This window comes from Argiope bruennichi, chromosome 11, assembly GCF_947563725.1.
Source record: "Argiope bruennichi chromosome 11, qqArgBrue1.1, whole genome shotgun sequence".
Taxonomy (NCBI): Eukaryota; Metazoa; Arthropoda; class Arachnida; order Araneae; family Araneidae; genus Argiope; species Argiope bruennichi.
Genome location: NC_079161.1, coordinates 94,161,719 through 94,176,874, shown reverse-complemented (window position 1 = coordinate 94,176,874; position 15,156 = coordinate 94,161,719). Strand labels below are relative to the sequence as shown.

The following is a 15,156-nucleotide window of genomic DNA, read 5'->3' as shown; positions in this document are numbered from 1 at the left end:
TATTTGCACATTTATCACTCTTACCTTTTTGCCACCACATACTTAAGGAATTGTTTGCAAGATTTGAACTTCTGGTCTGTCCATTTTTACCTTATAAATTATCAAATATACTAATAAGGATTTTTTTTCATTTTTTAAAAAAAAATTTTGTTTTCTAAATTTATGTTTATTAAATATGTAGAATCTAAGAAAATAATAAATTTATTTTGATTTTAAGCTTGTATTAATTAATATCAGTTCTTTAATTTAAAATTGCTTCATTAAAGACTTTTTTGCTTTTAAGATAAAAAATGTAATATGTAAATTATTTTATTAATTCATGAATTTAAAACAAAATATCAAAAATAATGATGCAAATATGAATAACTCAGCAGAGTATATTTAAGGACAGTATTAGCTAATATGGTCTTGGAGTTTTCTGAATCATCAGACAAACGTGAAATTTTTACTGACTGCAAACTGTTTAAACTTAATATTTTTAAGACAAATTTTTTTTTTAGTTGCGTCCATTTAGTTATATCCATTCAGTTTTTTGTGTGTGTGTAGGTGTGTAAATTAATTTACAGTGGTATAATTTTTATTTTAATTGAATACAAGGAGAAGAATTATTTAAAAAGTGCTCATTTTGAGATACATCAGTTTTCACTAAAGGTTCATGATTCTCCCTATTTCAAAAATTATCACTCATTGTCTTACTAATAGTTTCTTATGCAATGGATTCATGCAAACTTAGTTTTGAATAGCAAACAATGCCCTTTGTTGTAACTTATAATAATAAAGTGAAATTGAAATCTGTAAAATAGTCGTTATTTCTTGATTGTTTGACTTTCTCCAAACGATGGTTATAGTTAAAATTATTACATTTACTATCAGTTGAATGCAATAATTATTTCATTTAAATCATTTTAAAATTTATATACATTGTCTTTAAATTTCATCATTCTATGTGTTAAGCTGCATCAAATATTTTTTTTTTTTAAAGGAAATTCTTATGGTTCCCCGTCCTCATTATGCCAATCCTGAGTGCCAATACTATTTAACAATGCTCCTGGGAGACTTACAAATCAAAATAGGTGAGTGATGGAAATTCAACCATTTACAGAAGTTTTAACTTTTGAATTGTTTGTTTCATTAGCAACATAAATGATGAAATATGAAAAAAAATGTGTTCTACAAGTTTCAAATAAATATTAAATTTTTAATAAGTGATATTTCCCCTTTTTATAAATATGGGTGTGCATTTTAAAATGTATTGAAAGTTATTAAAAAAATTGTCATGCCTGTGTACAGCCAAACACCTAATAATGCAGTTGTGACAATTAAGAAAGAAAAAATCTGGTATAATTTTTTTGACTAAGTGAAAAGATTTTATTGTAATAAATATAATACTGCACTTTGTATAAAATAGTTATGTGGTATTGTAAAAAAAAAAGATGGAGGATATTAATAAAATTAATATTGGTCTGTAAATAAAAAATGATAGTGATTAACTGACTAAGTAATGGTAACCTGATACGAAATATATAAATATGTGGGAAGAAATAACTATTCAAGTCAGTCGATTGATAGTAAGGAACATCTGATAATAATAATTTGTAGATAAATATAAGAGATGATTATCAATAAATGCAATGCTCTAGAGCAAGGATGGCAAATCAGTGGTACACGGCACAATATTTTGGACACACCACCAATCAAAATGTGCATTAAAAAGTAACCACGATCATTATGAAGTATTACCGCTCCTTTCATGTTACTGTGTCTTGATGAAAATACAGACGTCACTAAATCTGCTCGTTTAGCGGCTTTTGCTCGATATTGTGTAGGAAACATCTTTAAGTAAGAATTAATTGTGATAATATCATTGCTAACAACTACAAAGGGCACAGGTGTTTGTATGGCTTTTAAAAATTCACTTGCTGTGAAAGAAATTGATTTGAAAAAATTGTTTCAGTAACAACTGATGGTTCTCCAAATATGGTGGGCTGAAAAATTGTTTCATTAGTTTATTTCAAACAGACATAATACATTCGATTCTTGAATTCCACTGTGTTATTCACCAACAAGCCTTGTGTGCTGCTAAGTGTGGTTCAACATCTCTTGATAATGTAAAGGTGTAGGTCACAAGAATAGCCAATCTCATATCATCACAAACTTTAAATAAGTGAAAGATTGATGCTTTGATGAATGAAGTCAATTCAATGTATAATGGCTTAATGGTATAATAATTTTCACTGGTTGAGCCATGGGAATGTACTTCAAAGATCTGTTAACTTCTTGAAAGAAATCAGACTATTTTTGCAAAATGAGGGGGAAATTGAACAATATTCACAGTTAATGGATGTTATGTGATTTTCAAAATCGATGTTTTTTACAGATTTATGCCATTGTTTCAATGAATTGAACTTAAAGCTTTGAAGCACAAATAGAATAATTATCATCATGATGGATATCATTCGCACTTTTGGTGCTAAATGAAACAATATTATTACAATAAGCTACAAGTACTTTCCAAACTTAAAAAAAATATATCAAACATTTAAATGTACATGAGGAACCAGACAAAGAAAAAGTTATCGCAGAATTTATTTCCGCAAATGAATCTTCAATCAAAGAATTTTCAGCGAGATTTTCTAGGTTCAAAGAATTATCAGAAACCCTAAAGTTTATTATGTACCCCGATGTGACTTCATTTGATAAACTAAATTTGTCTCAATTCGATTGGTTGGATATTTCAAATACAACTGATTAATTTCCAGTCAAATTCAATATGAATTCAAAAATTTATTGAAACAAGAAAAAAGTTGGAATTAATTGAAAGTGAAAGATTAATAAGTAATATAAGTAAAAATGCCAATAATGAAGTTTTGGAAACATGGAATTCGATTCCAGACACATTTAACCTTTTGAATAAGTTGGATCTTGTTATTTTAACCATATTTTCATCTGTCTATGGCTGTGAGTCATTATTTTCAGAGATGAATAACACTAAACATTTGCTTAGAAACCATTTGGCAGATGATTCCAATTCAGTATGCATTCTGCTAAAAATAACATCTTCCAGTCCTAATATAAGTTGTCATCTAATCTGCAACAACAAAAGTTTATATGTGTAATTTGAATTACATATAACTAAAACATTTACTACTATACAGTGCAAAATGTATTTCTTCTTAGTAAACAAAGCATTTTGAGTTGTTAGTATTTAATTTTACATTTTCCCAATAATCACATATTTAAGTGAAAATAATTTTAAAATGTTTGTCATATTTTTGGACAGAGGGAGTATGATTTGAAAAAATTATGCATATTTATCATATGCATAATTTTTTATGTTAATTGATATCAATTTTATTTAATTTGAGTTTCAAATGATTAATCTATTAAGATATAATTTTCTTTTTCTTTATTTATATATCTTATTTCTTCACTATGTCATAATTCTTAATAACATATTACAGTTTCCAATTAGAAAAGATTGATATTATATCTTTTATTTAAAATTGGAAAATAATGTTTTGCGTCAATTTCAAAATAATTAAGGTTGAATACTTTGATAGTCAATAAAGCAGTTATCGGAATTATGCACAGATTCACTGATTTGAAAATGCAGAATCTTGGTATTTGGATAAAGCTTAAAGATGGAATAAAATAGAACAGACATAGAGTTCCACATTCAATTCATGACAGACCTTAGAGAGATGAATTAGCATTTAATTCATGAAATTAAGTTAAATATGATACAGAAAACTAAATATTTTAATATATATATATAAGAGATGAATTAGCATTTAATTCATGAAATTAAGTTAAATATGATACAGAAAACTAAATATTTTTATATATATATATATATATATACACACACACACAAACACACATATTTTGCATATTCCCCTTATTTAATAGAGAAAAATATCTTTTTTTTAACTGAAAAAGGACCTGTTTAGATCATTGCGTTACTGTTATTATTTTGCCAATTTTGATGCTTCTTCTTCTTTTCTTTTTTTTTACTCCTATTTCAAAATGTAGCAGGATAATTTAACTTCAAATAATTACAACTTTGCTATTCGTAATTTTATTATTGTTTCTGTTGATCAATAATAATAATAATACATCATTCAAAATAATACATCATCTACTTTAAATAAAATATAAATTTTGAAAAAAGTGTAGTCTGTATTTTGCATTAGCATTTTAAATCAACATTCAAGGTTTATTATGATATTGTGTTATTTCGATGCTCTTATGGTTAAAAAAAAAATGTATGAAAATTTAATACAATCTTTTTTAACTTCTCAAAATAATTGAATGGCTAGCATGAAATATTTTCTTTGGCTATTTTTGGAATTTTTTAAAATTCTTTTAACTTAATTTGTATTTAATTAAATTAATTCTATTTCTTTACATCTGAGTGTGTAATGAAAGCAAATTATATATACTCATTATGAATATTTTGTTGGAGAGTGTGCCTATTATTTAATAGTGATTGAAAGAATATTTGGAAATTTTTTTAAAATATTTTTACGTATTAAATGAACAAAAGCAGTTCTATAACACATAAAAACATTAGTAATAGTTAAAATGGTTATGCATTATTATTTTTTTGATGTTTTGCTAATAACAGGGTGCGTAGTATCCTGAAAAGTCCTTGAAAAGTGTTTAAATTTGAAAACCATTTTTAAGCACCTTACAAGTACTTAATATTGAAAAAAAGATCCTTAAAAGTGCTTAATTTTCTCAAGAAGTGCAAAGAAGATATTCCTTTTTGTTTCCGCAGACGATAAATATAATAAATTGAAAACAGTCATAGATCTTTGTTTATTGGATAAATCTAAAAAGGAAAGCATTAGGTGAAGGGATACAGGAGTTTCATCACATGTTAAGATAATGCTTAATGAACTTTTTTTTGCTCCTTTTTTCCAACAATAGGCAACAGCATATATTGAAATATTGGAATGGTTATTCAGAAAGAGTGAAATACGAAATGTGCCGAACTGGTTGCAACTCGAAAAACATTTGAACTTCTTTTACAATTAGTGTTCTAAGTGGTGAATAATTTATTTTCATTATGCCTGGTGACATTATGTTCAACTCTATATCTGTTCTTAAAGACTACGCAATTAGCACATATCAATGAAAAATAAGAATACAATATGGTGTGTACAAGAAATAGATTCATCAGAGATGGAAGAAGTTGTTTTAAAAGCATACATTAAAAATTTTGATGATATTTAACTGCCTTTATTCTGATTACCATGAAGTATCATTATACATTCAATCATCATTCTTGTTAATATTTTGTTTTGGGCAATCTTTTCAATGACAAGGAAAGGGATTTTACTGTACAATTATTTATTGCGATTGTAATTACTTTAGTCGAGTGCATCAAATCCAATGCAATGAAATTTTAATTTGAAGACGGAAGTTTTCAGTAATTCCTTTTGCGGTGTACTTTTTTAAATGTCTCCATTTTTTTGAAAATTATAATTTGTTGAACAAATCTTGACAAATGTTAGATTTTATTTTTAAATATTCTGCTAGGTCTGATATTTAAAATTTTGAAGAAATAAAAAGTTTTAAGAAACCTTTATGATTTAGATTATATCATTTTTGAAAGGTTTTTTCTTCTCTCTCTTTGTGCAACTTTTACACAAATTTTTTTTTTTTTTTCGAGTGGAATTTTTTTTTCTTGTTACATAAAAGTTTGCCTGACTAATACGGATCATCACTGAAATGAGGGATTTGAAATTTAATGGGCAATTACTTTTTGGATGTTAGAGGCTGACTAAGGAGGGATTTTGCAAAATTTTAATTAGAAATTCAATTTAAAATTTCAACGTATTTCCCATTTAACATTAAGGAATATTATGGCACAAAGTTTATTTTTATACCTTCTTAAATATGTTTATGCAATATTTTCTGACACTTTTCCGTGAATTTGGTTGCCACTTGTTACTTCTCATTTACTTTGATGGCCTTGGAAGGCTTACATTAACTGTGATAGCAATAGAAATATTTTCCCCATTAACAGCTTTCGACTCGGACCTTTTCCTATAGTATTTTGATGAATTTCGTCCTGTTTTAAAGCTTCAGAAAAATACTAGCCACTCGCATTCTATCAATAAATTCTTACCACTCACCATTGTAAATCCATATTTTTATAGAAAGAAGCAAATTGATAGAGTGCATATGTTTGGAATTCAGTCCTGATAAAGAAACTTTGTGCAAAAATTCATTAATGAACACAAAGCAGAAAGTATCGCATACAGCAGTAGTAAGTTATCCTCCATAGAAAGTTACTGCTGCCGACTTTCCCTTGAATATATTCAGCAACCCACATGTACTATAAATTGTAGAAATTATCTGTCAGGAAAAGCTGATGAAGCAAAGGATTTTTCACTCATAGCAAAGTACTACAATTTTCAAAAAAGAAAGACGGGGGGAAAAAAAAAAAACTTTTGTAATATATGGGGAATCTGTAATTTTCAATGAGAAATTTGTTTAAAAAATATATAATTAGCTGTAATAATAGTGTTCTTGTTTCTATGCTTATTATTTCTATTTATATAAATATTTATATGAATAGAAAATGTTTTATCTAATCAATTTTTTTAATAAAAATAACATTGAAATAGAAGCAGTATGTATTAGTTAATTTAATTTGTCAATACAAAATAATACTTCTATTTGTCATTTTAATATTAAAATTTGAGTTGTGTATTTTAAAAACTAGGCGAAGGAAACAGTCAGTTACTTTTTGTATGTAAATTTTTTTAATTGCACACATAAAAATTTTTAAAAAATGTTAAGATGTAGAAGCTATTTAATAATAATTTTTCTAATTTTTTTAAAAAAAATTTTAGCTTAAATTTAAAGTTATTTTGAAAAAAATCTGTCAGCATTATCTGGTATTAATAAATTAAGTTTTCTGAACTTATACGTAATTGATTACAGTTTTTTGTATAATTAGCATAAATCCCCCCCTCCCCACACACACACCTTGATGTCTTGTAAAATTAATTTTATAAGCCCATTTTTGTCGAATTTACCAATTATTTGAATCTTTAATGTTTCTAACATATATTGATTGTATACAATTTGCTTTTAATTCAAATTTTCAGTTTCTTTGTATTAATGTATTGCTAAAAATAATATTGCCAATTTAAATAAAAGATGAGGCTGGATTCAACGTCTAAACATCGATTAAAATTTAAAAAGTTGTTTTTTAATCAAAGAATAAATTTTAAAAATCGATATTTCTTTTTAATTTTTCTATAAAAACTATAATCTATATCTTCTATATCTATACTTATAATAAAGCTCAATGTGTGTGTGTGTGTGTGTGTTGGCGCTCTACAGGCCAGACCGTTTGACATACAGCTACCAAATTTGGTACATGTATACCTTGGAGGTTGGGAATGTGCACCTGGGGTTTCTTTTTTCGAATTTTTAATTAGAATTTTAATTATTAATTAAAAACTAACTTTCCCGCCAAAAAAATCTTCCATTTTCCCCACCGCCAACTTTTTCGCCAAAAAAATCTTCCATTATCCCCAGCGCCAAACGAGAAAGGCTTCAGGTTTTTTTTCTCCCAACAGTAATGAGGCTAGGGTTAAAATTTTTCGGCGGATTATTTCAATCGGTTCTGTTTATTTTCTTAACGTTTGATGCATTTAAAATTAAACATTGTTAATGAATCAATCTTTCAGATTCATTCTGAAGTACTTTTGAATTAAAATAAAACAGAATAAAGGAAATTAAAAAATTTCTAATCCGCATAGCGTTACCCCAACTGGCGTAGAAAAAAAATCACGTATTTGCGTTACGTAACCGGCGAAGAAAATTCACGCATGCGCATTCTGTTCTGATTGTTGCCATGACAACGTTATCAATGGATGATTTAAATTATTTTTGGGTTAGTTGCATGCTTTTGTCAATAAAGTGTATTTATGTTAGTTATATATTTTTTGTATATGCTTATAGTTTTAAGTACATCGTTTTTTAAGTAGTTTTTTTAAAACCTGTTTTCAACCGTTTATTTTAAACGATTCGTTTTATTTTCTTAGTGTTTGATGCATTTAAATTTTAACATTGTTAATGAATCGATCTGCTCATAATGAATCTAAGAAAATTTTGTTGACCAACTCTTGAGATATTACATAAATTTAAAAAGATATTCTTTAGTGCCCATAAAGTTTAAACGCTGAGTGACTCTATTTTCAGTAATCAGATTATAAAAAAATGCTTTGTTTCAGTAAAAAATATTATTATATTAATTGAAGATAATCTCTTTCCACTTTAATTTAAAGCATAAATTCTACGGGTGTTAACAGAAAATGAGAGAGATACATATTACGTTATGACTGAAGGCATTTATAATATTATGAATGAATTATATGATAATCAAAATTTGAAGTTTTAAAATATTTTGATGAAGAAGCTATTAAAGTAGAAATTGCATAAAATATTTAATTATTAAAATTTTAACGAACATTAAGATTGGCGAACCGGCTGGTCGCCAAAGGCGGCTAGTTTAATATAAGACAAAAAAATCCTATAAGTAGAAAATGTTTATATATTATGTATTCATGCAAGTACGAAAGTGCTTAATATTTTTCACTAAGGTACTTAAATAGTGCTTAATTTTTGCATCCATTTCACACTATGCACCCGGAATAAGCATTTTTACTGCGATTTGTACCAGGTGACTGTGTGTACCTTCGTCGAGATGATGCACCTCAAGCCACTAGTGATGGTGTACAGGGTCAGATTGTAGCCCAAGGTATGGAGAGCAGTGATGCAGCTACAAGAGATAGCCTGCGAAGTAAAAAGAATCAACTTCTGGATATTTTCAGAGTGGAAAGGCTATGGAAGGATGACCAGTATGTTCATATTTCTAATGATGATTTTAATTCCATATCAAGATCGCAAAAGAATTTGCGCATGCATTTTAGAACCATGAAAATATTTGAGGTTAAATGTTTCAATATTAAAATAAAAAGTCCTGAAATATTTTGCTGTAAATAATAATAATGCAATTGAGGTTTGGCTAAGATTGATGAAAAACATTTTTTTTTTTTTTTTTTTTTTTTTTTTTGTGGTGAATTGAAATTTTTTTCAATTTGATCATACCTTTGAAAATAAAATTTATAAGATCATATGTTTTGAATGAAAAATTTGTAGGGTATTTATTTTATTATTATATGAATTTCGTGGTGTAGGTACTTTCAGATTTGGGAATTAAGCCGATCAAAATGAAAACTGCCTGAATTTTAGATTTGCGCTGAAAAATATTTGAAAATTATTATTTTCTTATTGCTGAAAATTAATTTTTGCAATCTTATTGTGATGAAAATATTTAACTATTTTTACAGATTGCTAGGACAGGAATTATTTAGTAATTTCAGTCTTGATTTTCAAATTTTTAACAATTTATGTAATTTATTATTTTTTTATGTATAATTGCTTTTGTAATTATTGCCCTTGTATCAAAGATGATCATGTTATAAGAAAATCACGTTAATTAAGACAGGATTTCACCTTCTATTTTCTCCCACCTATTCTTATATAAATAAATCCCTTATTATTATTATTTACCAACAAAAATATTATGTCATATGTGTTTTCTAAATAAAACATCTGGTTCCTAAGCAGTATTTTGTTTTTCTCACCCTTTCTATTAGAAATAACAAATTTGCTTTTGGTCATCATTATTTGCGTCCACATGAAACTTATCATGAGCCAACCAGGAAATTCTTTTCAAATGAGGTAAGTTGTAATACAATTGTCTTAAATTATTTTTAAAAAGAATGGAAAAAGTGTTTATTCTTTTTAATTATGTGAATTAATTCCATTTAAATGTATTGAAAATATAACAAAAGAGAAAAATTGTTTATAATGCTACATAAGCTTTTGAAATAATTATATTTTGCATAAACATAAATTTTTTTCACTCTCTTGAATTGAAAAAAAAGTTTTTAATTTTTTTTTTTTTTTTTTTTTTTAAGCAGAGTTAATTTCAGCTTATTTAGAATTTTAAATTGAATATCATACAGAATAAATTGAATTTCAATGGAAAGAAATTTAATGATAATTGTATTCTGTTTATAACTTATTCTGTTTGAATTCTACTCATGGATAATAATACCAAAAATGTTCTTGAATGTTGATATTAAATATGAGCATGTTTCCAGATAATGATAATAAGTAATTATTTATCATTTGTATTATATATATTATGTATATTTATGTTTGCATTTATTTTTGTTTATAAGATAAGATTATGTTATGACATGAATCTGTTGAAAAATTATTACTTTACAGCTAATGGAAAAATTTAATCAATTGACAGTATTGATTTTCCTTCCTGTCTTCTACCTGAAAATTGTTTAATTATTTTTGAGTAGTTTGGATAATAATATATTTTGAATAGTTTTTAACATTTTTTAGAAACATGACTTCAGATCTTTTGTCTTTCTAAAAAGCAAGTGTATTTTAAAATATATTATTTTTTAAATGCTCTCTTCATTCATCAGTTTATTAATGATACCGTCTTTGCATGTGTCAGTATATTTTAGATACATTTTATGGATATTGCCGCCATGAGGCCGACACATTCTCAGAAGTAATTGAAAATTTTTCAGTAATGAGGTTTCCATTTTCTTATTTTTCTTAAAGGCTTTAAAGGAAGCAAATGGTTGCAAGTGCATATAAAACACGTTCCTAACTCTCTCGTCTTTTATTCCTAACTTTCTCGGTTTTTTTTGTTTTTTTTTACTTCAAACAGACAACTCTTCCTATGTCATCTTCAAACAACCAATTCCTATAATTTATATTTTTCTTTTAAAATTTGTGTAAGACCTAGCCACTTTGAAAATTCATTAATTTGTATGAGTTATGCCTAAATCACTTAGTTTATTGGAAACAATATTGTATGAAGCTTTAATTCATTTACTACAGTGTAAAAATTCTTCTCTTTTTCAGGTTTTTCGAGTTCCTCTCTATGAAATTATTTCCTTGGAGTCCGTTGTCAGTCTCTGTTGTGTCCTTGATCTCTCAACCTATTGTAAAGGAAGACCAAAGGGTTTTAAGGAAGAGGACACTTATATTTGTGAATATCGTGTAGATAAAACTGCTCATCTTTTTTACAAAATATCAAAAATCAAGTAAGTTTATTTTTTTATTTAGTTAAGTTTTCTTTGTCAAGATTATTATGCAATTAATTCTAGAGAAATTTCGTCATTTATTTCATTGCTGTTTAATTATTGCTAATTTCTGTTTATTTCTTTTACTTTCATTTGTTCATTTTTGTTTACTGTTCTGTTTTTCATTTTAGTAGCAACTTAGTCTACATTAAACTGATTACACGAGTATTATTTCATTATTTCAGCAGTTAAAAATTTCATCAATTGTGCTATTTATATATTTGAATGATGTTTAATTTAATATATATTTTAAAGAGTAATTATTTTTTCCATTCAGTCCTGATTTACTAATGAATATATAATCTTTTTAATTGTATAAATTATTTCATGATAAAAATGTTAGGAAATAAGATTTATCATTATTAATATATCTTAAAAAGCTTATCAACTACTTATTGTTTGATTTTGAGATGTTTATTCTGTTTTTTTTGTTTGTTTTTTGATAAAATTATGACTTAAAGAATGGGAGTTAAAGTTTTTTGTTGGAAACCATTTATGGAATATTCATAGATCAATTGCATTCTTTTCTATTTGATAGTTCCATTTATTTTATAACTTTTATCACACTGTATTTTATAACATGAGATAATTTTAAAAAATCTGATACAGGCTATGCCTTTTGATATGTCAAGTGTTATTTGTTACTGAATCTATATGTAAAAGAAGATTTTTTTTAATTGGATAAATAATGGAGACATGAATATTAATAGGAATACATAATAAGGAACAAATATGTGTGTGCATGTAGAACATTTTTCTAAATAACAAGTTTGGTGTTCTTTAACAACTTTTATTCTTCATAATTTAACGAAAAGCCCAATTTGTATCTGGTATCAAGATTTCTTTTTAAAAGCTGTGACAAGTGCCATACAGAGAGCTATGTAAGAAGGCAAAAAGTAGGGCCCAAGAAAACAATTTGAACTTAAATAATTTCAGAAAATAATTTGCCAACACAATATTTGGATTCTATGGGGAAAATGATATCTTAGAAGTTAAAATGAAAACAGAGTTAGAAAGGTTTTTCATGTGTGTATGATATAATTTGGTGATTGAAAGATCTAAATTATTACTAATCCTTTGAGGCTTATATTCTTCTGCTTAATTTAGAATTTTTTTCACTAAACCATATGAAATTATTACATATGTACATTTATTGCTTCAAAATAGTTTTTCATTTTCAAATTTTAGGTATCCTGTATGCACAAAGAAATATGCATTTGAACATTTTGAAAAACGCCGAAATCCTAAAAGAACATTCTTGGTGAGTATACATTTTTCTTCCCCAATTAAAAAAAAAAAAAAAATGTAATCAATTTGGAAAGATTCATTTTCGACATGTTATGTTCATATAGCTTAAATGACTTGATGCACTTTTGTTTCAGTTCATTGAATTCTTCTGATGTTTGTCAATGCTATTACTTAATTTTGAATAAAATCGTGAAAGCTTTAGGAAATTTTTTATTTCTGTAGATCTGTTTTATGATCTATAAGATACTACTTTTCCTTTTTTCCCCCAAGGATAATTTTGTATTTTTAGGCTCAAGATTTCATATGAGTTGGTCATAAATATAAAATAAAAGGAATTTTAAAAATGATTATTTTTGGAATTTCTTATCCAAATAACATAGATTGTGAATGTTCTAAATGGGTTAATGGTATTCAAAGTCATATTTCTGATAAAAGCATTGCAATCCAGATAGCTTCTTTTTAAGATATTTGCTTACAGTTTTTCTAGTCATTCCATCAAGATATTAGAATTTAACATGAGACCATTTAATAACCTCAGGTATTAGTTTCTTTTTGGGATTTATATAAATTAGGTAAAAATATTGTTATAAAATCTGTTATTATTAATAGCAACAATGGATATATAATGTGTACTTTCTTTAATAAATGATTTTCAAAAGTTTATATATATACATATGTATATTGTTTGATTTTTAAAAAGTAAAAAAAAAAAAAAAAAAAAAAAAAAAATTCTAAATTTTTGTGAAATGTGTAAAGTTTGTATCATAAATGCTTGACCTGTTATATATGTATCAATTACATTAAAAATATCTTAAAATAGTTTGAGCTTTGAGTTTCTTAAGAATTCTTCCTGCAGTGTCTGAAAGATAATGATAAAGATAATTAAAGAACATTTTTTTACACATAGCTGTATCAGATCTGATCTTTCATTATTAATGAAATTTCATTCAACATTATTCTGTTCCTTCATGTTTTTGTATCTGAGCTTTCTTTAATTCTGATTAGCATTAATAACTAATAATTTGTAGTGAAGAAATAATACTAAGTAAAATCTGATTGTAATCGGAGGAATTTTAGTATATAATTGCTAAAAAGAAAATGAAACACAGAAAAAAAATTGTAATATTCTAGAAATATAAAAATTAGGAGTTTTTTTTTTTTAATCTTTAATATTGAACATTATATCTGATCCATGCTTTCATGAATATAAAGTGTTCAGAACCTTTTCTGTAAATTGTTTCATCTACTTCAATATAGAACTAATGTTTGGTGTTATTTTCTTTTCCTTTGTTTTGAATCTTCTATTAGTAGGAGTATAGATTTGGGTTAAGCTAACTATTGAGTACAGTTTTAATTGTTCTTCTAAGTGAGATAAATCTACAATAGTCTTCAAACTAAGTTAGTTTTAAGTTTTAAAAAAAATGTTTTTTGTACACTTGCTACAACTTTTTTGTTCTGCTAAAACTTTCGTATTCTTCTCAAGGTAAATCTAATTTTCTATTAACCCTTTGAATGTACATTTATTTTACTATTTATTTGCATTCAATACTTTTTGAATATTTTCATGGGGGGGGGATATAAAAACAGTAAATTTTATGCAATTTTTTTTTCATTATACTTTTATTGGGATAATTTAATGCTAAATTACAAAAAAAAAAGTAATAATTTATACAAACTCATGATCTGATACATTGGATGCATCCAAAGGGTTAAGAATTTATTCAAAAGAAGATTGTGCACATTTATTTGAATATATGCATGAATTTTTTGTAAAAATATTTTTATGGTTTCAAAATTGTAATTGTTTACATATTTCGATATTGCATCAAAATCTGTTGTTAATTTACCATACAAATTTTAAATGAACAAAATATTTTATCGAATGAAGAATTAAATTTCTTGTGAACTGTATGCAAAATTTTTGTTATATATTATTAAGTCCTAGATATTAGCCTTTCTGGCTAAAATTATGATTATTTATGCACCTATTCATGTATTTCAGCCTCATACTGTTCCTTCTGAGTATCGCAAGAAAGGAGACAAGGGAACTCTCTCCAACAGGAAAAGCTCAAAAGCTGACGGGAATCAAAAAGACGAGAAAAGAAAACGAGGAGCCTCCAAAGACATCGACACACGGTTGGAGGAAAGCCCGGAAAGTGTATGTAGAGTTCTTGTCTTCTCTTGTGGTGGTAGGAAGGTTTTTCTTTTTTGTCAGAATATTTATTCAAAAGGTGTTTATCAGGTGTTCAATTAGTAAACCCTCCAGCAGCTATGGAATGTCCGTAGTTGCTATGGAAATTAGGTGAAAACTACGGAGTTATGGATTTATAATGGAAATCTATGTATAACTAGAATCAACACCTAAAATACCCTCTTCCCAAATTGTGCTAATGATTAGCGTTTTTTTTTTTTTTTTTTTTTTAAAGTGTGGGTATAAAAAACATTGGAGTCGCTTCACATTACAAAATATGAATGGAAGTTATGCTGTTAAACTGAGCAATGATAACTTTAAAACAGTACAAGCACTTACTTTTTGACAAAAAAATGTGTAGATATCTGAAAAATAGTGTTGGACCAATAAAATCATATAGTGTGATTTTTTTTAAATAAAATTATTTCACTTATTTATTTAGTCAGTAATAAATATCTGTTAAATAATTTTGATTAATGTTTTAATTAATTAAAATTCTTTGGAAATATC

The 15,156-nt window shown here is 26.3% G+C and overlaps 1 protein-coding gene across 2 annotated transcripts in view; it reads left to right on the top strand.

Moving 5' to 3' along the window:
* LOC129957081 (histone-lysine N-methyltransferase ash1-like) overlaps positions 1-15,156 on the top strand; it is a 64,304-nt gene that overhangs the window by 45,462 nt on the left and 3,686 nt on the right. For both annotated transcript variants that reach the window (XM_056069219.1, XM_056069220.1), the window contains exons 20-25: positions 983-1,073; positions 8,708-8,885; positions 9,687-9,771; positions 10,987-11,168; positions 12,396-12,468; positions 14,458-14,613. In XM_056069219.1, the coding sequence (XP_055925194.1) occupies positions 983-1,073; positions 8,708-8,885; positions 9,687-9,771; positions 10,987-11,168; positions 12,396-12,468; positions 14,458-14,613 (765 nt within the window). The remainder of the gene's footprint in view (positions 1-982; positions 1,074-8,707; positions 8,886-9,686; positions 9,772-10,986; positions 11,169-12,395; positions 12,469-14,457; positions 14,614-15,156) is intronic.